The sequence below is a fragment of the Colletes gigas genome, unplaced genomic scaffold (genome assembly GCF_013123115.1).
Source record: "Colletes gigas isolate AHSC1104 unplaced genomic scaffold, ASM1312311v1 Colletes_gigas_Sc00018, whole genome shotgun sequence".
Classification (NCBI taxonomy): Eukaryota; Metazoa; Arthropoda; class Insecta; order Hymenoptera; family Colletidae; genus Colletes; species Colletes gigas.
In genome coordinates, this window is record NW_025106647.1 from 4,625,717 (window position 1) to 4,651,077 (window position 25,361).

A 25,361-nucleotide genomic window follows, 5' to 3' on the forward strand; every position below is an offset into this window, starting at 1 on the left:
ACATACATAGAATTTGTAACCCTATACATCGCAGACTTAACATTGGTATGATCTTATTAAAATATAATATTTATCATTAGTACAGTAATCTTCTGGTATTGTTACATATGTTGTGTCGCATGTCTTGATGTACTACCTGCTTACAGTTTATGTTATAAACAGTAAACTGCTAATCACAGAGTGGATAAATTACTTAGTTACTAAAATTACAAACAGGTCTCCATTTGATTTCTATTTATATATGGCACCTAAAGAGATATATTCGTAATTATATCTGTCCTATAGATATGCAAGAATAAACTTTGTTCGGAGTAAAACAATCGTTTATCCTGTTCGGCGCTGTCAATTTTGCTAAACTTTAAATAAATGTTTACTCATTTACCGAACAAGTACTATAAATATCGTCTAATACTCGGTAATTTGTTTTTTTTATTTCTCGCAGTGTTTATAATTCACCTATTTAAAATACTTAACTGATAAACTATTTTGTTTTCGAGCCCTAGCTAATGAAACTAGCAGTCGGCGTTACTTGTTTATTCGCACATATTAGAAAGTTATATATATTTATAACTTTATCTGATTTTTACACGAAAGAGAAATATAAAATAACGTTTTGTACGAACGCGTGACTTCATAGATAAAGAAATAAAACTAAACCACAATATTATGAACAAAATTCAAATAATGTTTTATTAATATTGTTTTCTACTGCATTCATTATAAATATTTTGAAAGTTTAAACTTCTATCGATCTTTTATTTGGAAATATAATCAAGCGTTGAGTGGTAATAATAACAAATTGTTTCGTTAGAATTCCTCCACTGTTCAAAGGCTTTGAAACAGAATTTTGTTTTTTTTTCTTATCTGTGGTTCGCGTTACATTAATTTAGATATTAATGCAGTTATGTACGAAATATCCGCGCGTCTTATTCATACATGGAAAGGGCCAATTGATTATGTATGCGTAGAAGCACGTTGATAACAATTCATCCCTATTGGCACAAGTTAACGAGAGGGTCAATTGATCGCCCACTGCCAATCAGCCCATATCGCGTACACAACGTAAGTTAACAGATTTCACTTACACTATTGACCCGCCCGATCGTTCATTTACTCGATCATTCAAGAATTTAATTGAAGATCGAAGCGTCGACGATGAGAATCGATGGATTACCATGATGTGAAAATGCGCTAGTCGTATCCACATTGCCGGTGCTGTTCGACTTCGATACGATTACAATCTAGCGAATGACTCGTTAAATCGAAAATTCTTTTTCCTAAGCAAAAAAAAAGAAAACAAACAAAACCGTGACATCATTGTGCATTTACCAATAAAGATCATATCTAATATATCTTACACATTATCATCGCACGCTAGATCTCAGTCGGTATCATCCGATACTATTAACGAATAATCTAATATGCGATCGGGAGCACGAAGATCATGATACACGATACGTCGCGCAAGCGTTATGGATAATACTTTGAAGCATGGATGATTAACGATGATTTGATTAACGATGATTTCTACCAAATTTCTTACGACATATTGTCCGCGCGATTCGTGTTACGCGTTTATGATTGTTCCGACAGATGCTAATAATAATAATATTAATAATATTAATAATAATAATAATAATTAAAAAAAAAGAAGAAATAATAGCGGAAATGAATGGTACACGTGAAGTCGAATTCGAAGAGGATGCTTATCTGCCGTTAACACGGCATATGGCATTCAAGAAGTAGCGGTATTAATGACTATTTACAGCGTAGTAATGTCACCTATTACAAAATAGAGATTCCAGCAGTTCGTTTCTAGACTCATACAACGGGACCATGATTTCGCGTTAATTGCTCATTCTTCGTTCACTCTCTGCGTTTCTCACTCGATCCGAACTGTCTCCTTTCCGGTACGGATCCTTTCGTGTCCTGGGCACCGTTTCTTCCGCGCCTCATGCCGGAAATCGTAGCCCCGCGATACAAAGGAAATCACACTCTCATGATATGTGATCGAAGCTTGTTAAAAATAAATATATATATCTTTCGTCACTTAATATCTACTAGCGTGCGTGTTTATCGATCGAGTGCTGATTTCTACCCCCGAACGATCGTCAGCCGTCGATCGATAGAATTGATCGCGCGTGAACAAATCACGTCGATGTTCGATGATGCTCGACCAGCATCCGTGTCGTCTCCTATTATACAACGTTTTCAAGATACAGTAATTCCTCTCTCAACACGATCGTTATTACCATTCGGTTCGAAAACCATCCACCGCAGACCACGTTACATTTTCAGTAATTTTTCAATTATGTAACAACAAAATATATTTAACAGGCCACAGTTTTCCACATAATGTGACGATGGTCTAACGTTTATACTTAATTCGTTTAGATGGATGCGAAACAGACAACTATTGTGGCAAACTGGAAACGATTTGAAAACGTTACAAGCTCACTGATAAACAAATCTAGAACAAAATTAAGATAAGTGAAAACTTGTGTTTCAGGAAAGGGATATAAGACCTTGCCACTGTAAATCGCGTACGACGCCTTCGATCGTTAGAGGACAGTTTGCGGAAGACGCGCGAGGGTCGTTTGATAACTAAAGCCTTCGACGACGCTATTATGCAAGTAACGGAGATACAAACAAATTCTAACACGCGTTTGTTAACCTCGAGCGTTCAATCTGAACGTGTAAACTTTCAGTTCCCTGTGGAATTCTAATCGGGCATCGTCGGTCTTCTTGTTCTCAAAGCCGTGAAAGGTATTCAAAGGTAAAGATTTTCAAGAGCAAGCCAGAACGTTTCTTCGTGGACGGAATGAAAAAACTGGATAGATCGTTTGGAAAAAATGTGCCTTATAAAATGGTGATTATGTAGAAAAATAAATGTGTACGTTTGAAGTACGATAAATTTACTTTATTTTGAGATCAATTTCATCAATTCCTCTAATCTCGAACATATTTTGTAGGATCGGAGACCTTGGTTATCGATCAATCCTCGGTTCCTGCACGTCCCCCGGCCGCGTAATGAGTATAAGAGAGGAAGTACTGTATCTCGCGGAAATTCAGGCAAACGGATCGAACGTATGAACTAAAACGCCCGTCTCGAACGTGAAGCGGGGTTGCACCAAGATCCACGACCGCCTCGTTTCATGCACTTTTCGGTCCACCTCGATGACCAACGGAACGTCACGAGTTTCACCGTTCCCCGTACGGCCCGTGAATCGAATGAACTGCTTCACGGTTCACTTTTCTTGCCTCTTCGAACATTCTTTTGCCAGCTCGATCGCTTACGATCCTCCGCGTTTCCGAGCCGTCTACTCGAGGGTCGCGGCGAAGGAGACGTTTCCGCCGGAAGCGGCCGCCGCGGCCGCCAACAGCAGCGTCGGCGGTAACGGTGGTAGCGGCGACGTCTGCTCGGTCGGTGTCGAGGCGGTGGTCGGGCAGTCGTTCGCAACTCCGTAGACCTTCGCGTGATTCACCTCGAGAGCCACGGTCAGGTCCGCGAGTCCGGGATCGCACAGCACCGGATTATCTGCAAGCAAAAAACATCGGAAGATCGCAAATGGGGGAAACTCTTTCTTTCTTTCTTTTATTCTTTTTTTTCGCTTTTTTTTTTTGCTCTTCTCTGACGTGCGAGGAGATAACGATAGGACCGATAGAAGTGGCTGACCGCGAGAAGGCACATTCGATCGTGTCGTGACATCGCGTAGTCTCGGATGACAGATTATTGAACGGTGTAATCGTCGTACGACTTGGGGGAACCGAGGCTGTACGAATACCACAGCAACGCATGGTTAAGCTTTCTTAAGGTTTGGGACTCGACTGTGAAAGTTACGCGCGCAGAACGTTGCTCGACAAAGGGAACGATTATAAGAGGAGGAAGCAAGATGAATATAGTACGTCGATCTTGTTCCTCTTCCTCGAGTAATCAAAGTTACTCGACGATTTAATTTAGAAAATCGAAGACAATAATTATCTTACGGCCGAACCAATTTTTAATCGATTTGGGATGTAACTTTGGGTCGTATATCGAGTTTAAGTAACGGTAGGATTTGTAAATAAAATATAGCACGACGACGATAATGTATCGAGGAGAGAACTAATTGCACGAGAATAATAAGAGCCATGGACCCTAATTGTTATAACCAAAATAAAGAAAAGTTACGGGGATAACGGTTCGTTTCTTGAGGGAAATATTTTTGGTTGGAAATTTTTGTTCGTCGCTGGTAACGATTCTCTATCGGCGAGGAAAATTTATTTCGCTCGCTCATAACAGTTACAATAATGTTATCCATTTTACTCTACTTTTCCCTATTATAATTCGTTTTACGTTACTGATATTGGTTATCAGTAATTCGAACCGAATGCCATGCTATTGGTAATAATAAAACACGAACTACAACGTGAAACAAAAAAATATGATTGAAAATATTTCCGCCATCGATAACGATTACGAGCGACCGAACACAGTTCTCTGTCAGAAATAATAATTGTTATTAAAAAGTTAAAAAATTGATATTTCTCTTTTAAATTTGCTACTCTTTTCTATTATCTTTAACTTACGTAACGAACAATTTTTTCTTTCAGAATCGAGGGCCCTTTGCTCCTTCGACGGACTAAATCGTGCCAGATACGGATCAAGTCGAGCAAAGCGTACGGTCCCACGAACCACCAAAAGGTTTTACAAATCGCTCGAACGTTCGAACGGTCGAAAAATTCGACGAGTCTCGGCCCTAAGTCCGGTCGTGCCGCCGCCATGCGTTTGTTTTCGCCGGCGGTTGTTTCTAAGAGTGCCGCTGAGGCCGCGTAAACACACAATCGTGGAGTTTGAAGATTGCAATAACAACGACGGGGACAAACTCGCGAATCGCTCAAGGTTCGGGATAGGGCTCGCTTCGTCGAGACCGTTGGACGAGGGACGAGATAACGGGGATTGGACACGATAACGGCCACGCCACGAAAAACCGTATACATTAACAATAACAACAGACAAGACTTCGTCTTCGGGATATACAATAAATAATACGAGATGGCGCCACGACGGGGGTTATCGCGTTGAAATGTAACTCTTATAACAAAATAATGTACGGCTCCGGAGCCCAACGGAGCCAACGTTATTATCAGCCAGTAATTTATTTTCTGCTGCCACCGGCCACTCTCATGACCCGACTCACATTCTGTCTCGTTCTTTCCTCTATCCCGCCCGTCCTCGCGACACTTAACGACGTGTTTATTAATTACGCGCTGGCGCCCATTCAGCGCGTTTGTGTCGGACGGGCGTCGTTATCCTTGCGAGGGTGGAAGGCGAAATCGCGTCGACCAGTATCGCCCCAATCGATTTGTTCGTTGTTAGAACGAAAGACGATTACGTGTATTTGCGCATTACGTTTAACCATTTCCAGTACGATGACCAACAGAGCGATCACCTACAAAATATCCATTCAAGCACGGAGGCTAACGTCGGTGATCGCTTGCTCCGACAATTCACATGGTTTTACCATCTTGCAAGAATACCATAAATATCGAAGCTTTTTCCGTTCAGATAATTTTGTTAACGAAGAGGCGATAATGTAATGCTAAATCGGAGGAGTACGGTGGATGTTCCATAATTTCCCAATTTAAGTCTAATTTTATTTCGACTCGTCAAGCATTCGTTTGAATGCTAAAACACTTTAACTTTGCCTAACAACATTTCTTTATAACGACACTGATCTAAAAAAATATTCAGTCGTCACGTTTTACACGCCTTGTATTGCGTATTGTCAACGTTTCGGTCAATTTATGACTACGATTACCATTTCCAGGAAAAATTATTACATAAGTTCTTGTTACGAGAGATGTGCAGGCCCCCACTTAACAGAACATTTGTCTTAATATATTTATCCGTGGTCTAAAGATACCGACGCAATTTTAATTGCCACGATTATTAAATACCTAAATTATCACTTTTAAGACTCTTCAGATAAAGCAATCTTGATTCAAGGATATGTTTTACGCGACAATTTAACGACTACGTATTGTGCTAATCAATTAATTTTCTTTTCTTTCTTATAGTGTTAAGATAACTATATTTAGTAGTTTTATATTTTGTCTGTGCTCTTGGACTATATTCCACCTTTATAAAATCATGCAATTACCCTGGCTTAAAATGTATACTTTGTTTCAGTTTGTGCTATAAAGGTATTAACAAGAAGCCTCAAGTAGATCTTGAGAAAACAATGATTAATGAGGAGATTTGCTACCAGGCGAATGCTGTAATTTAAAATCCCTTCGGTACGTGCAATTACGAGACAGGGCAAAAATGGAAGACTAGCGGGCATTAAAAGCTCGGAGCCACGAAGTGCTTTGAAGCGCGAAATTTGCAAGGAATCACGAACAAAAGCGATTTTGTAGATAGATACGGTTTTAAATCACTTGTCGCGAGGTTTCGGTTATCCGTCCTGTCGCGGACCCGATCAAACCGGTTAATCGAAGTCCAACTGTAATGCCACACTCGTGCCGCAGAATACGGTCCCAATGTGACAAACACGTGTTGCGTTCATGACACACGACAACGTACCATTTTACAGCCGTCGATGCTTAATCTGAGCGAGGGGTGAATGTTCACGATGTACATATGCATTAATGAATTCACGTCGTCTACCGTGGTCTTCTATTTTATATCTTATCTCGGGAAAAATTGAAACGCTTAAATAACGCCTCGAAAAGAGACATCTTCTGCGTACGAAAATGACGACGAGCATGCCAATCTGTATCGAAACAAAAAAAACGATGATACATTGGACAGTAATTATTTTATACGGTAACGGCGCAATCTCTGACGAGAGTAAAGATTGCTATGCGCTTGTTAAAACAACAAAAGACTCTATCGTTGTTTCCGTTACGATGTGTAGAATGTCTCGAAACACGGATGCAACGCCGAGGAAAACGATTCGAAAAAATAAATTTAACACGCGAGATAACATTTTTCTTTTTCGAGTACTTGTTTTCATGAAAATGTTTTATTTACTATACGGGGCATCTTTAGCGAGAGCTCTTCTGTCAAAATATATATCGTCCCTTAGCCTTGGGCCATATTTTCGAATCAAACGAATTTGGTATAAACATCCGTGTCACATTTGTCTAAATACGTATGACGACTAAAACGAATCGATATTCTGATTATACTAAACACACAGTGTAACGTCATGTGTAACACGTGTTTGACAAATATTTTGCCATAATAGAAGATACGAATGACGTTGCTCGATTATCAATTTATTTTAATTACTATATTTTTTTAACAGATATTTATATTACGTTTCAGAATAATTTACAAATGGATTTGTCTAACAAGGAACCATCGCGAACGGTCCGGCTTCGATTTTAATGAAACTTTGTACACTTATAAAGCAGCCAAAAATAATCGACACGTATTTTTTTTTAGCTGCGGTAACTCGAGTTTAAGGGGTGAAACCACCCCTTGAAGTTTTGGCTCGAAACGGCTATCTCGAAAACGGAAAGACATACAAAAAAATTGTTAATGGGCGAGGTTGATGGTTTCTTATGTACAATAACATGGTGTTAAAAAATTAAAAAAAATACAATTTGTTTATAACAAAAAAAATTTATTAACTTAATTTTTCATTTTATTGAAATTTTCATAATGACAAAAAATGACGAGCATTTTATTCCAAATCCATTGGTATGCGATTTTTTAAAATTGCCTCCTACAGTTTTGCAGATTTTGATGATTTACATCTTGCGCGCACATCCATTATGGTAGTAGCCGTTCTAACTTTGATTTTAATGAAGCACTGTAGGCTTGCACTACTTCTAGAGGACAAAATCGGGAAAAATACAAGAATACCAATTTGTTGATGGAGGCTTCGTTAAGAAATTATTAACGTTTAAAGTTCCGCCCGTACTGAATTTTTTTCTTCGAAATGCCCAAGATTTCGGGGGAATGTGTAATGACCAAAAATGATTGTAATCGACCCCTGCAACCGAAAATAATTTTTTCAGAATGGTTTGAAATTTTTTAATTTTGTTGAAAAATTTCACACATTATCGAATTTTTTTCTCAAAAGTGCGTAGGATTTCGGGGGTATATATATTGACCAAAAGTGATTGAAATTAACTCCCACAACTGAAAATAATTTTTTTAGAACGATTTGAAATTTTTTTTTTTCGCTGAAAAATTTAGGCACCTACGCCCTGTCGATTTTTCTTAAAAATTCGTTTTTCATTTTTAATAATTTTGTTTGACGCCCTACAAAAAAGTTGGCCAATACTTTTTTGTAGGTACCTATGAGCTCTACTTCAGAAAAAAGTTTCATTGAAATATATTCACTATTGTAGGAATTATGGCTGTTTGAAGATTGGACCATTTTTATGGGGTTTTTCTCATTTTTCAGGGTCAAGGCTCAACATTTTGCATATTTTTGCGATTTCGACGTATTCTTGATTAAAATACGCGTCGTTTGCATTTTTGAAAATTAAAATCCTTCAATCCGTTCAGAAGTTATGACATTTTAAAGATCCGCATGAAATTTTCGGACAACATTTCTGGCCATAAATTACATTTTCAATTAGGAATTTTTTTCTCGAAAGTGCGTAGGATTTCGTGGGTATATGTATTGACCAAAAATGATTGTAATTGGCCCCCGCAACCGAAAATAATTTTTTCCTGGAGGATATGAAATTTTTTGATTTAATTTTTTAATAAGTTTTTAACGAAGGCTCAATCAACAAATTGATATTCTTGATTTTCGTCTTATTTTGGCCTCTAGAATCTCCCATTAAAATTTTTCCCAAGGGTGGCCGAACTTTTCCAAATCCATTGGTATGTAATATTTTAAAATTGCCTCTTACAGTTTTGCAAATTTTGATGATTTACATCTTGCGCGCACATCCATTATGGTAGTAGCCGTTCTAACTTTGATTTAGTGCAAGCCTACAGTGCTTCATTAAAATCAAAGTTAGAACGGCTACTACCATAATGGATGTGCGCGCAAGATGTAAATCATCAAAATCTGCAAAACTGTAGGAGGCAATTTTAAAAAATCGCATACCAATGGATTTGGAATAAAATGCTCGTCATTTTTTGTCATTATGAAAATTTCAATAAAATGAAAAATTAAGTTAATAAATTTTTTTTTGTTATAAACAAATTGTATTTTTTTAAATTTTTTAACACCATGTTATTGTACATAAGAAACCATCAACCTCGCACATTAACAATTTTTTTGTATGTCTTTCCGTTTTCGAGATAGCCGTTTCGAGCCAAAACTTCAAGGGGTGGTTTCACCCCTTAAACTCGAGTTACCGCAGCTAAAAAAAAATACGTGTCGATTATTTTTGGCTGCTTTATAAGTGTACAAAGTTTCATCAAAATCGAAGCCGGACCGTTCGCGATGGTTCCTTGTAAGCCAGGGATGATGAACTGGCAGCTATAAAGCCAGCTGGGGCTCCTTCCCCTACCTTTGTGTTCTGCACAAGCGTAGCAGAACTGTCCCCACTATGCTTACTATGCAGAGTTGGGACGTAGGCACGCTGGTCACCTAGCTAGTGTCGAAACGAATGGTGGGAGAATCGGTTGGCTCGTAATGGGACTCTCATGGCTCTCGGCGGAGAAGAAGATGCTGAAGAAGCTAGTCACCCCTGGTCTACGCCATCGACATCGGACATATTGTTTCGGTACATACGATGCTTTTTTAGACACTTATTCTCAAAGGTACTTTGTTTAATGATCTGTTTGCTCGTACAATTTTCATTATCTTTACAAAGCAATCAACAGTTTTCTTTTTAAAAAAGTAACAAAGAAGGTCTAAAAATTGCACGCCCGGACCAGAATACTCAAGTTTTCCAAAGATGCAAGTGTCGACATAAATACAGACGCGAATATTGATTTACAAAATTCGTTAATAGATTCTAATTTATAGAAAATTTCTATTCATTAGCGAATTATTCTATTAAAGAAAAATTTTCCAATGCATTCGAAAATAATAATATACCGTGCTCGTTAATTTGTCTATGATAACGTGTACGAAAACTACTACGATCGCTGAATAAGGAGAATACCGTGAGAAATAAAAGAAAGAGGACAAACGTAATTCCATCGGTCTGGATCGGAATCAGCTACTATGCACGTGAACCAAATACAGCTGTGTTTACTTAACTTTGCCTTTGCGCAACCACCAGAGCGTTCTTTGCCCTTATCAAACGGGTATTTGCAATTCGTCGAAAATAATACAAAAAACGAGTCTGACGAATCGTTACGTGGTAGCGTTATCGATTCGCAAATATTGCACGCAACGCGTTACGTGGATTTGTTTAAGATGACGCGTTCTGCTTACCTTGGAGGTATATACGCAGTACGTCCTGGACTCCGTGAACAGTACAGCGCGTGTTCATAACCAGTTCTGGCATGAGGGTGCGTATCCGATTCGCGCTTACGTCCGCCCAGCAGAGAACCGGAAAGCCACGGAAGTCCCTTTCGGACAACGTCACTAGGCGGTTGTGAGACGCGTTCAGTTCCTCCAGGGATGGTAGCCACGTCTAAGTAGTAAAAATTATCACTTATTGTAAAAGAGATTCCGCAAACTGATTTTCACGTCAACGCGTTGACCGCCATGTCAGTTCTCCATGTTCGAAGACGCCCAAAGCGTTGTCAATCTTTCAAAATATTCATAATATTGCGTAATATTTTCAACGATGGTCACTTTACATGAAGGTTTACAAATATCAGAGTTTATTCGTTCCTAATATTTTGAACCGCCATGGAAGTCAATTTCGTACATTTTAGTCGTCTTAGTCCTGAAATTATTTTTTTGGGATAAGAAACACTATTCGTGCGCCTGAAATTATTTTGGGTTCAATAAATATTTATTTAGGAGAAGAGAACATCATATAATTATCATAAAAAATTGATCATTGATCCAAGAAAAGAATGCAATTTAATATGTCATTACTATTTTGTGTGATAGAATGTTTTGTAACAACATCGTCGGAATGAGTGCATAAATCTTTTGTAAACCGTGATATACTATTAACAGGACACGGTAAATATGAGCACGCGTTTTTCAAACAAATTTTTTAATTTTAATTTCGCTAAATCGGGACGAAAATGTTAATACTGGTCGGTATAATATCAAAAAGATCGTGTTTATTGGCAAGGATCGTATAAAAATACTTTCGTGCAGAGTTGGGCAAACTTCATCAATTAAATCTAAAATCTTTATTCGTTATCCGTGAATAATATTTGCCAAACTCTGTTTCCACGCTTTCGCTGTGAACAATTTCCAGTTTAACGATTATAATTTGTTGTAGGATCATTCTTCGAACGCCTGCGAGATCAACAATTTTCATACCTCTGACGTGTCCTCGAGAGTGGTGAGTTCATTGTGAGATAGATCGAGTACCTTAAGGCCGTCCAGGCCCCGTAAATCGCGCGGCCCGATTGTCGGGCCCAGCGCGTTGTGACTGAGATTCAGCCTCTGCAGCTCCTTCATTCCCAAAAACAACGACCCGTCCAAACTCCGTAATTCGTTGTGCTGTAGTCGCATATCTTGGATATTGCCACCCGCCGATTCCTCTCCTTCTTCCTCTACTAAATTCTAGAAATCCAACGGAAACGAATATATGATTGGAATGTTAACGCGTCTAGTGCCCGGGGGTCACCCGTGACCGACATTCCGAACTGGAAACGCTTCCTTGACACTATTTCTACCAAAGGTATCGAAAACGTTGCTTGATTCTGTTTATTATAAACAGAACGAAGCGCACGAAACGTTACTCGAATCGAACAAGAATTTCAATAGTAACCTCCATGATGACTTGTAAAGCACCATTGAATGGAAATGTCACGTGACTCGAACAAGAAAATCCTATCGCTCTTATTGTAAAATCCTGTACATATTTTGTGAGAATGTATAGCCTATAATGAATTTTTTTTTTTTCGAATGTCCATTCCTATGCTGTTATTATTCGATATTAAGCCGGCATACAATGTGTCAATGTTATTATAAACATATTTATACAGCGTACACGTACCTCGGACGGTGTCCTTCCTTTGTGGAGCCGCGCGATTTTGTTGTTCGATAGATCGAGCAATCGCAACTCGCGCAAACCACGAAGCGACGCGAAGGAGAACTCGCGAAGCTCGTTGTGCGTCAAGTTTAAGCTCTTCAGAGACCTAAGGGGGTAAAGGACACTGTTGCCCCCGTTTCCATCGCCGTTAGCACCGACTGCGCCGCCCAACGATTTCAGAGAATTGTGTCCGAGCTCGAGGTCTTCCAGCAGTTCCGCCTCTAGGAAATCCTCTTCGGTCAACTGAGGGAAAGTAATTTTTCATTGCATAAAAAAATATTCCTTGCAACGTTTAATTCACGTTAAATGTATTTTTCGCGGGAAACCGTGGTAGAAGTAGCGTTAACAAGCAACCACGTTCAACGAACGATAAGAAAACCGACGATACATATTTCCAACGATATGGAAATTATTTTATACAAACGCAAACATAGATGGAAATTTAAGCTCGATTTTCTTCGCGATAAAGTCCCGAGATGAGATCGTACCGTTCCGCGTTTTCGACTTATTTTTTTTTAACAAAGAAACGTCTCCTTTATCTCCGCATTTCCGAGCGTTAAACGCGAAACCTTTGAAAGCGGTCGTTCGAGAAAAGTCAGTCGAGCAGATTACGGACGAAGACCGGCGTATACCCGTCCGTTTCAATAAAAATTTCATCCGCAGGACGGAAGCTCACGACATAATAATTACGTTAGGATGCAGTAATTGGCTTAATGCATGGAACACTGAGCGAACGCCTCCACGCGTTATCATGCTCCGTGATCGTGCGCTTGCACTTTACGCGTGTATCTGCATGTTTTACAAGGCACCGTTTGCGTTCGTATCAACGTCAAATTGAAGATAATCAGCGACGAATTAAAATCCTTTATGCGCATCGACGTTCGGCTACACGATACGCGGAAACGCCGCGCATCGACCGTAGCGTGCGTACGCGACCACATGCTTCGAACTGTATTTAAATTGTTTTCCTGATTTTATTCAATTAGCCGGGTCGTCAATGCGCTCGTTGCACGACAGAAACCGAGATAGAAATTTTTAACGTAAAAGAAGTTAGAAGTTTTCGAAGAGTGTTTTGGCTCGCTTTAACACTTTGATGGCCGCGCGTTTCACGCAAAGAGATTATCGTCCGCCATCGGGCAGCGAGCGTCTCGTTCTTGCATTTTCACCAACTCGTCTAGCAGTTCTTTCGAAAGCCGCGCGTAGTTTTCTCTTTTCCCATAAGAATAATTCGAGTGTTTACCTCTTGCAGATCGTTGTACGACAGCTCGAGAAATTTCAGTCGTCGAGCTTTCTGCAACGTGCCGTCCAGGCTACGAATTTTATTGTACTGAAGGAACAGGGTCTCCAAACGATGCAGGTAGCGGAACTCCGCTGGCAAGTGAGTCAGTTTATTGTCCACGGCGTAGAGCATCTTCAAGTTATGCCCGGAGGACGGTAGCTCGCCGTCCAAGGATGTCAGCTCGTTGGTGTTAATTAGCAACCACTCCAGCTGATTCAAATCTCTGTAACAAAGTTAAGGCGCCGTGGATTACGCGCCCTTCGTCCCCGAGAGATTTAAAACGTACGATTGCCCCCGGCTAACGATCGGTATCGATGTCGATTAAGAGCAAAGTGGAATCGATATTTAAGAAACAAGAAGAAAAAGAGATGATTGAAATAAGAAGATAAATAGAGAAAATTGGTAAATAGGAACGGGACAAGAAATTGCAGATTGCTACGGTAAAATCACGCGTACGTGACGGCGGCCGTCAAAGTGTTAAAGCAGATAACGTGTTTTGGTATTTTTTTTTTCTATAGGAAACACCACTCCTAGCTTAAATACTATACGCATTATTTGAAAGCTGCCACTTCAACGCGTAGTTTTCGAAGAAATTAGTCACGTTTGGTAATCTTATTCTTAAATGGGCGTTGAACTGAAAATCGCATTATAGTAGGCTTATTGGCGTTGATAATGACTGAAGATCCACTGCGATTGAAAATGTTGAAAATCATTAGGATCCACATAATTTCAGCTTTAAATCTTCTTTCGAAACGCTAATAATAGACGATTTCTGAATCGAGTTGTCTCACAAGCGAATATATAAATAAATTATTTTTAATAGCGTGGAACGAAAAGAACATTGTAAGATAGGTAGAAGGTAGAAGCAGAGAGTAGAGAAAATAAGAATATAGGGTAATGTATAGATAAGACGGAACAGCAATTGGTCAAGGTAAAAGTAAATAGATAAACAAATAGGAAGGGACGAACGATGCTGCTGCAGTTTTCGATTCAATTTATGTGCAAAGAGAACGAAGTGTTTTCTGATACGTATAATCTTAAGCGTCGAACACGTGACCGTGAGCTTAATTGTTCTATTCTACGCGTATAATCTGCGCGTACGCGTTCGCTCGATCGTTCGGTCGTCCGATGAACGACTCGTCGCATCAACTCTGCGCATAGAGCCAATTAAACAAGAGGCACGGTTCAGAGTGGTAAACAGGATGTCCGATACGTTCCGGGAGCTACGCGAAACGACGAAAATTTTTCAGTAATCAAGAAAGCGTCGTACCGTAAAGTTCGATTCAGGCTTTGCAAGTGATTGCGGCCGACGTGGAGGTGCTTCACTAACGGCGGTAACGAGCCCGGGACCATTTCCGAAATCGCATTTCCGGCCATAGACAGATGCTGCAGCGTCGGATTGTACTGAAAATCAGACATAAAAGTGCATTTTTTTTTTTTAGGAAAATAGCTACAAAGTGTTTGGGGTGGGGGGAAAGGTTATCGTTTAATGTTACGTTGAATTGCGTCATTAGAATGACGTTTATAAGATGTCGACAAACTTTACCGGATCCACGACTACGTAATTTTTAACCAAGAATAATAATTGTCAGGTGTAGGTCGTATTAACAAAGAAAGATTAGATTAAATTCGAGCGCGAGGGGATCGTTGCGGGAACGTTTAAAGTGCGCGTGGAGGATCGAAAATCAATGCTTCAACTGCTGACTGTTGCACGATAAAGTGTTTTTGAGATACAGGCGTTATTGTTGCATAATAATTATCTGTGATTTGTTTTCCATTCGTATGCAAACGCGCAATACCGAGACGTTCAATAGGAAATTTCGCGGAGCAAGGGAGCTTGCGTAAACGTAAAATGATTATTTTGTAATAGAAGCTCCTTGGACGGTACCGCGCGTGAAACTCGCGGCTTCGAATAATAAAGCCGTCGCGTTGAATATTTAAATTTAAGCATTTTAAATATTTTCTTTTCGCATTGTTGTTATTTTTTCTCGTTTCTCGAACTCGCGTAACGTGCGATAAACAGCACGTGGCGGTCGCGAATAAAACAATCTCATAAGTAGCACGAATCGTCTGGAGAACGATTGGCGAACAGTTCTCTGCACGTGGCCGGTCACGTGCGGCATCGAGCGCCAGGGAAACCCCACCGCCTTTCCGTGCCCGTCTTTCTCTCTTCAAGATGAATTGTTTGTTCATACACCCGACTACAAATATGTATATATTGCAAAGTCACGCGTAACGTGCAAAACATACTCAACAGAAACTATTTCTCTGCGTTATTAAAGAAAAAGGCTGTGTAAATAAGAAAAAAAATACAATAGGAAACGCTTTTCCTTTTCATTCAACTCGTGGAATATGAAATGCACGTACACAGGGTATTTTGTAAAATGTGGGCCAACTATAGCATTTTCTAAATTTTCCAATGGTTTGGACTTTTGAGTGGAAATTGGAGAAAATTAATTATAGAAGCTGAAAGAGTATGATAAATAAGATTGTCGAGCTGATTTCATTAGGTTTAGAGTTCCGAGAAGCGAATAAAAATTATTCTATTCCATTTTTAATCAAGTTTTGTTTAATTTTGCATATTTGAGTGCCGAACAGAATGTATCTGTAGGTATTTTTAAGTGAAATTTCATAAATTAACGATTTATTAAAAAGATAATATCGTGAATATAAGTGCGACGTAGAATTTTTCGTTAGAAATGGCGACTAAAAAATTGTATTTTAGCGGCCTCCAGGGACGAACAACTAAAATTTATAAGCCGTTATAGAAACGTTTACAAATAGCCAACCAAGATCACGACTTCCTGAGCGTTAAGTGCAAACATTTGAATAGAATTGGCCGTACTGGCTGAGTCTGCAACGAGCATTGTTGAAAAATTGAAAGCGCTTGCAAGTCGAGTGCAAAGTCAAATACGATAAATGTTCACGTAAATTTTTTCTTTGTTACGTTTCGTATATTGAATTTAACTTCTGAGTTATGCCCATATTTTACAAAAATGTATTGTACAATGTTTCTAATTTGAATTTGAAGTTTGATCCAGGGAATTGCGTCTCAATCAGCAAAATAAATCAAATTTATATTCGCGAGTAGCGATTGCGTTCGAAAGTTTCCGTATTTTTAATAAAATTTTCATTTCTCTTTTCATTGTCAACATAGTCATCGAGTGCGAGCAACTAGCGAAGTTATGTTCAGAACTGTTAGATGAAAAGTCGGCTACGAGAACTGTAGTATCTCTTTCGATGAACTAGCTTTCGTAATTGTAGATATCCGAATACTCGTATCTATTGCTGTAATTACGAATTCGATAACTTAGAATTACAACGGATCTACGAGTCATGCTCAGCTCACGGAATAACGGAATCGATAGATTCATAAATGTGATTCATTGGTAAAAATATTGTTTCGAGATTCTCGAGAGCGTTGGGACATTTGGTGGGAAAACACAATCACTACTTGCGACAAAGAAAACTGGTTAACGGGTCGGTAAAGCGGAGATTTATGAATTATTTTATACTCGTGCATACCTTGAAGTCATCCGAGTCTATACGGCTTATCCGATTTCTGCTGAGATCTAGGGTCCTCAGCAACGAGAGATGCGACAGAATGTGTCGCGGTATAGATGGTACCTCGTTATCCGCGAGACTAAGATACTGTGTTCTTCCTAACCCCGTGAAAACATCGCCGTCTACGAACCTACAAAACATGAAGTTGATCTTTATTTTTCAAATAAAATCACACTTGATGCTTTCGAATTAACAAAATCAAATTAAAATAGCAAGTGATCGACACAATCATTATTATTTCGAACAACATACATTTCGACCTTTGGTTCATATCCTTTTCTTTCCATGTTTGCCTGTTCGAGGCCAATTTTTTAAACGATCCTTTCAGATCAACGATTCGAAACTACAGATGGAAGGTGTTAACAATTCAAAACGTTAATCGTAATAGTTTTAACTTATTATACGTTTCTACGCAAACAAATAATTCCTTCCATCGTTTATTAAAAACGGATACGAAGTTATGTCGTAATGCAGTAATTGCTAAATTTTACACTTTATTTTATTTGTATTTATGGTGCAATCAAATTGTTAAATAAATGGTAAATTTTGTTTAGGAACGATTAAAATCTTTAGGCAATTACGGTATTGATGTTGCGAGATTATTTTCGAACAGGAAAATTTAGAAACTTTTCGAATTTCGAATGGCATCCCCCGATAATGCGTTATCTTCGTTAGTGAGAGATCGCACGCAGAGCAAAGCGTGGCCCTTGTAAACACATAGCTAACAAGAGATATACAATCGATTCTCAATTATCAGCAGCGAAACGAAATTATCGCCCATTGTCCTAGTCAAGGACCAAAGTAGAAAAGTCAGATCTTTCCGTGATGCTCCGATCAAAGATAGGAAGGCTTGAACTACGTTAAAATACGAATAAATTGTTTAATTGATATAAATCGCGATAAAATATTGCTCTTGAATATTGCATTCTTCCACGTTAGAAAAATGTAATTTAATTTAATTACACTGGCACATTAATTCGTTGAAATATTTGCGTTTTTATCTCGATCGATTAACCAACGACTCGGGCAAATTAAGCAATTTGTAATAAAATTAACATTGAATGTCGATTAATTGCTTCCTCTGTTTTAACAAACACTCTCCGATCTCGACGATCTCATCCTCGTCCTTGTTGGCCGAGCGAATCATTATCGAGATACCGGCGTACGGAATGGGAACAATGGAATTTTCAAAACGGTGCCCAACCACGGTCATTATCGTTCACATTATGATTATTCACATAATGTCGGTTCACAGTGTTTCGTTATTTAATTATTCCGAACCGATAAGCGTAGGGCTTGTCGATAACTCGCTCGAAGAGGTCAGGCACGATTAAGATTTCATTCTCGCGTTGGTCTCCGTCTCTCTTTTTCTGTCTCGCGTGAGAAGACGCATTCTCGATGATCGTTCGCTCCTCAAGGACTTTCGTTTTCTCACATCTCACGCGAACTGCTCGTCGTATCAGGATAATCAAGGAAGACCAGTACTCGTCCTTTGTGCCGTTCGCATCCGCGAAGACGATAATTTTATCTAGAAACGAGGAGTCTCGCGATTCTCGTCGCGGTTGTACCTCCGATCAACGGATCAACATCGATAATTGAGATCCCGTCGACGGTATCGTCGTATCTCACGGGCGTTTCTTTTCGTTTGAAAAGAACCGTTTTCGAACAAGTTTGGACAAAGGCTCCCCCACATTCATATATTAATAATTTCCTTTTCGCGATGAAATCCCGTTCTCTATAGCGGTCACAATACGAACTTTCGAGACCGGACGAAAAATTTATGTCTTGTTTCGTTATCTGCGTATTATTTAATACATTATCAATAGCAGTATAAAAACATAAAGAAATAAAAAGTTGCCATCCGAAGATAAACGAGGACAAAGATTATAGTAATTGCTTCAGATAGCAATATACATCTCGCATTAGAATAAATATGTTGTAAATTGAAGGACACCGGTTGTTGCCGCTTCGTCAAACATTTTACATATATGCGTCTATTTCGGTTTGCGATTTAATTGCACTGATTGGCAGTCGCTTTTTTGTTATATACAAAAACATCTTTCATCGTTGCTCGCAACATCAGACGATGACCTTTCGTAAAGATATCGTCGCTTGTATCGATGCATAATGTAGTGCGTTTACGCGCATCCTACTGTACGAGTCTTCGATGGCAAACATTTGCTCGGCTATACCTGCCGTAATTGCTTTGTAATTATTTATTTTTTTCTACGCGCGCGCTCAGTTTCATCACCTTCTTCCTTTCTTTGTTCGCGCTTTAGCTGCGCCTCGTATAAGTACTAAGCGATTCGTAAGTGATTGAGGAATTTTATGGTCGGACATAAAATCTACGCAATAACATAGTTACTTTTATTTTAATTAATTTCCTGGCTCGTACACGTATACATATATACATATCAGATATGTTATATATATACAGATAAACACATTATTATGTAGATTATAACAAAATACTTGGATTCATAATTTGTGTTTTATAATGTATACGTATATATATATATATATACAAATTATGAATCCAAGTATTTTGTTATAATTTACATAATAATGTGTTTATCTTTCACCCGATTTCCTAACTCGTTATACATTGCAACAATTCACTCAACACTTTGTACTTAGTAAATTTATGACATTGTTTTGAACTCGCGTAACGTTCCTCGCGGAGAAATTTCTTTCCCCGTTGTGCTTTAGAATAATTTAAAAATGATAAAAGCTTTCGGATCGAAACGCCCAAGAGGAAAAATGAATCGCATGTTTGGGTTCACATAATTTATTTTTAATCGATGATTTTGCATCTCCACGATAAGTAAATCGAACCAGTTTAATACACGTACCAAGCACTCGATTCGTAACGAAACTGCGGAGCAAACGATAGTGTATCGAATCGGTACGATACGTACAAAGATGTATCGAATCGAAATACAGTACGCGTTCAAAAACAGCTGAATTAAAGTTAGGTATCGTTTTCTTACGTCTCGTAACAGAGTCGCGTAAGTCTACGATGTTTACCAAAGTCAATAAAATATAAAAAAAAATCGCTCGCGTACTTCGTTACTCGCATTTATTCTCTCGTCGACGACGGATACGGTGTAATTTATGTCTCTATCGATGAAGATGCTCCGAGATACCGATGTCGAAACGGATAGATAATGATTTTGAGGAAAAGAAAGAGCTGCCATTTGCGAAAACAAATGGCAAAAAGGGAAAACAAGTAGAGCTAAAAAGAAGTTTAAAGCTTCTAGAAACGCGATAAGAACGGTTTCGTTCGATTCAAATGTGTACGCGTGGTTAGAGTAAGCGTGGCTGATATCACTTATCCGCGCGTCACTATCGTCGTCACACGATTTTCTCCGTTGACGCTCGCGGGAGCTCAAAAGTATTTCCATGGTTTCGCATCTTCCACGAAACGATCGAGGAAGATTCCTTGAAACCGCGAGGTCGATCGCGAGCGAAAGTATTCGTTCTGCTACGTTGACTTGAAACACTTTGTCGCGTATCGATCCGAACGAATCCTTATACTCGTTTGATCGAAACGTTCACATTCTTGCGCGCAAAAAATGTTCTCTCATCGAAATCGGTAAGGTAACCGATCATGAAACAATTGTTGAAACCGGTTAGATTCATAAATCGTGTCGTTACTAGTTTTTTTGTCACCTTCAAATCTATTGTACTTTTTATGGTTCTCTTGTGCATTCTTAATTCGGAATGCGCTTTACGATCTTTGCATCGAGTATCGTATTTTATTTGAAGGATTCCAAGATATTCCGCGCCTAGCTTCCTACAAAATTCGACTTCGTCGTGCATAGGATCGATCATCATTACGATCTTATCGTTTGTAAACACAATATGCATACACTGGAATTTGGTAGGAAGCAGGAAAACAAGATTTTTTTTTAACGTTGCATTTTCTGACGCGATCGTGTCGCATAATATGTCACATAGCATTACATTCATCAGTGTTATCTACATCGTACACCACCGTACAACAAACCTACTTGATGGTCATCTTAAGTATATACTCTTTCTCTTATCTTATTACAACTCTATTTATACTCGTAACCATTTTTTTCATGCTGTACATTTTATCTTTCTTCTCCCATCTTTAGGCAAGAACAAACTTTTATAAACAGTCAGATTACATTTTGCAATAATATAGTTTGTTCGAACTAGTGTACATTTTAAGATTAGATATTAGGTAGACTTTGCAAATATTTCTCTCCTACGCTATATCTTGTTGACTAACTTTTACTATCAACCAAGAATCCTGATTAGGAGAACGTATACCATTGAAAACTCCTCAAGGAGCCAGTCTGGCATTTTCAATTGAAATATAAGAGTTTTTGTCATTTTTCACTAAACAATTTCACTAATTCAGGAAATAACAGAAAAAGAAATCGACTTTTTGATTTGAAATTACCAAATTGCCAACCCCTTTTTCCCATGCACTCTTTTGCTCCATTTAAAAACTCGGTCTTTGCGTCCATTCATAACGTGAGTGCAGGGTGTTCGGCCACTCCTGGGAAAAATTTTAATGGGAGATTCTAGAGGCAAAAATAAGACGAAAATCAAGGATACTAATTTGTTGATTGAAGCCTCGTTAAAAAGTTATAGAAACATGCCCGGCCACACAGTATATTTTCGATAAGAAATTTTTTTCTCGAAAGTGAGTAAGATTTCGGGGTTATGTCTATTGACTAAAAATGATTGCAATTGACCCCCGCAACCGAAAATAATTTTTCCGTGAATGATTTGAAATTTTTTAATTTCATTTTTGAATCAATTTTTAACGAAGTCTCAATCAACAAATTGATATTCTTGATTTTCGTCTTATTTTTGCCTCTAGAATCTCCCATTAAAACTTTTCCCAGGGGTGGCCGAACACCCTGTATAAGTAAAATAACATCTCCGTTATCTTTGCTAGATACCAACACGTAATTACATTATGTTATCGTAATTAATGGGATATTCCCGTTCGTTCGAATCGAATAAAGTAAACAATACGCGAACGAGAATCTCAAGTAGTACGAAACGAACGGCGACGAAGAATTACGGTGGTTGGTGAAGCACCGGGTTCTTCATCCGTGGGCGAACGTCAGAACGACGAGGACGATATCGTGTCGTCGCACGTGAAAACAAAAGTTTAATCTGACGCGCGCGGCGCTGGGAACCACGACGCGCGAGCGTGCAAACTTACACTCACCCTAGATGATCGTGGTTGAGCTCGAGCCTGGTAATGGACATCCGCAGCTCTTTGAAATCGTGACGCGATATATCCCTGAGATTCGAATGGGAGACACGCAGGGTAATTTGCTGTTCTGCGGTGAACTTCCCCCTCAACGCCCCTGCCACTTGCTCGAAGGAATCCATGCGCTCGCAAACGACCTCGATTCGTTCCCCGTGGCCGTGGTGGCCGGCATTGTTACCGGTGTTGGCGGCAGCGGCGGCCGCCGCCGCGGCCGCGGCCGGGTTGATAACGGGACTAGAGAACTCCTCCTGCCGGCAGGTGCACGGGCTTATCTCACGGCGGACAGCGCAGTGAAGGCTCGTGCTGGCCGCCAGCCCTAGAAGCGTGTAAAACAGACCCGACATGGTCGTTCGAACGTTAAAACGCGACCGCACCGATCACCATCCAAACGGCCAATAGAAAGGTCCGCGGTTCAGGACAGGGGGTGATCTCTCCACGGGCCGCACCGACCATGCGCGCCCCCTCGTTCTCGAACCACCCGATTTCTATCGGATCCTCTGTATATCTATCACTGACACCATACACCGATCCTCCTCGATACCGAACGCGAGTCCACAGCTGACACAAAACGCCGTTGATCACACAGTGTTTCTATTTCCTTTTTTTTTTTTTTTTGTTTATATCGATCTCTCACCGGTCATACGTTAGAAAGGAATTCGTCTCGTTGGTGAACTCGAACGACGAACCGTTGTCACGCGCTATTCGTCTAGAGGGACCATCGGTGTCTCCGACGGTAGCTAAAAACACGCGACGAAACGCACGTACGGAACAGAGGCTAGACGAGAGGGGTTGAAAACTCTACGGTTACGACACGGCTGTGTAAATCAGTACCTTTGCGAAAAGACACACGGACCACTGTTCCACCGACACTAACTGCGGACTGACACTGGTCAGACACGACTGACAGCCACGTATTATCTACACTGTCGCGATCCACACCCCGGCGGGGTATAGTATATGTGTATTCGCTGCTGAAACGCGGGTGAAAGCTGGCTGCTGTGCGTCTATCTCTGTTTTTCTCTCTTTCTTTTTCTCGTTCGTGCCGGACACGAAGGAGGCTTATCGTCGCCAATGGGCCCTCCTCTTGGCGCCACGAACGCGGCAACGGCATTAAACCGCGGCGCGCCGCGCGAGACTTACTTATAGTCGCAACGTCGTGCCGTGGCGCGGCGCGGCGCCGCGCCTCCGGGAGGGACTCCAACTCCTCTCAGGACTCGTACATTATGTGCGTACTGGGTGTCTCTCCTCTTTTGCCCGTTCCGTCGCTTTCCCTCCTATGTCAACGCTCTTTTTTATCGGTGACCGTCGATCTATTTATCTCTTGTTTCGCTCAGACTGGGTAGCCGGAAGCGTCGCGCGTGAAACGAGCACGCGCACTCCCGTGCCTCTTCGTGATGCGGCTTCCGTCGAGTTTTCGCCGGCGGTTCCAAACCACCGAAAACCGATAAGCAATCGATTTTCTCATTCTTCGCTAAATCCTCGCCATTCTTATCTAGTATTTAAGATAAAACATTAATATATGAAAAACGAGTCGTATTTCTTTTTTTTTTATGTACGTGACTCACAGATCAAGAAATCGTCGAGTTCGGGTACCATTAAAAAAACGAGTGGTCGCAGATGCCGAGATTAAAGCGTACACACGGATGCTTAACGACCGTCTATGTTCATTTTTGGCGCTTCCATTCGTAAATTACGTATTCAGGCTCTGAAATAAAAAAATACGAAACAGTGAAATAATACAAGGTGCGTTTCGGCGTATAAAACTTTGAACGCGTCATTATAGAATCCGTTGGTTATAGGTGCCCACGCAATAAAAATTAGTTGCGAATCCGTGAATAAACATGTGGAAACTTATTGTCTGTTGAGCGGTATTATCGCTCGGGCGGTCGACCGTCGTACAGAATTTCTGGACAGGGTGCTTGTGAAAAATAAAAAAAAAAAAAAAAAAACGAAGATATACAAAAATACGTTGTAAAGAGTACCAGGAAATGTTGCTAAAAAAAAAATAAAATGAATATCCCCTGCTTATCTTCTATGATTCTGTGATTCCAAGCTTTACCATCGCCAATGATAGGATGTCATATCTTAAACAATTATGTCTTACTATAAGCAGTTTTTTAAATGTTATTTTTAATATTTTTTCCTTCTACGTGGTTCTTTGCACAATTTAATTCTTTCTTTAGAATGCTTGTGTTCATTCTATCAAGGTAAAAGCGAATACATTTATTGTTACCTTTATTTATATTTATAAATATAATACTGTTACGCGATTTACACAGCGACGAGAAATTTGTTACGCCATTTTTAACACCTTACAAGCTGCCATTACTCTGACAGCCACTGGCATATGACTTTATACGATTATGACGTTTCAAAAACTTTCTTTCGACCCTGTCAAAAATAAAATTCGTGGACTCGCTGACACTCGAGTACCGAATTTCACACATTCTCAAGGTCGTTCGACGTATCTGCTATTTTTTTTTTATCATTTTTTTTAGCGTTGTGGAACCACTTCGGGGCCACGCGAGATCGCGTAACTTCTCCTCGTCTACCAACGTCTATAACCTGCGCGGCACTTCGACGATCGTCGTTCGCATTCGATCTGATCTCTTGGACGATCACCAAACGTAGCCCCCTTCCAATAACCGCGACCGGCTAAGAAAGTTCTTCGGTCGAAAGAGGACGGAGAAGACATTCGTGGCGCGATCGAGATTTTCCTCGACAAAGTCACCGGTGCCCGCGATCAGCGTGAACGTTTTCACGCGAGACGGCGAGAAGAAGTCCGTCAATCGCTCTGTGCCGGCGCACTGCATATGCGAAGGCGGTGTTTGCACCGATAAGGAGAGCATTGCTCAACTTTTGACCTTTGCTTAGCCGCTCCGGGGTCCGCTGGCTGAAAGAAAATACCAGATAATTCACTCGTAGGTTCCTCTCTTTCTTTTTCACTCTCTTTCTCTCCCTCTATCGTTGCCGTCTCCGCGTTTATCTCTGTCCCGCTCTCTACCCATCTTTCTTCCTCTGGTACAGTAGCTAGTAGACGCGCACGTCCAACGCTCGGATCACGTAAACGACTGACACCTTGAAAGCAAAGCCGCATCATACCGTATCTCCATGATTATTTAACAATCAAAGGCGGTAGGTGACGCGTAACAATCTTCGCGCACCTCAAATGACGAATGC

The 25,361-nt window shown here is 40.0% G+C and overlaps 1 protein-coding gene across 1 annotated transcript; it reads right to left on the bottom strand.

Annotated features, from left to right (window-relative positions):
* Position 1: 1 nt before the first annotated feature.
* LOC122400423 (protein artichoke-like) lies at positions 2-23,873 on the bottom strand. The gene is made up of 9 exons (XM_043401881.1): positions 23,747-23,873; positions 22,137-23,673; positions 16,880-17,048; positions 14,625-14,758; positions 13,316-13,577; positions 12,040-12,318; positions 11,358-11,603; positions 10,344-10,545; positions 2-3,538 (listed from the first exon to the last, which is right to left on the bottom strand). The coding sequence occupies exons 2-9, from the start codon at positions 22,523-22,525 to the stop codon at positions 3,321-3,323; spliced, it is 1,899 nt and encodes a 632-aa protein (XP_043257816.1). The 5' UTR covers positions 22,526-23,673; positions 23,747-23,873; the 3' UTR covers positions 2-3,320.
* Between the last annotated feature and the right edge of the window lie 1,488 nt (positions 23,874-25,361).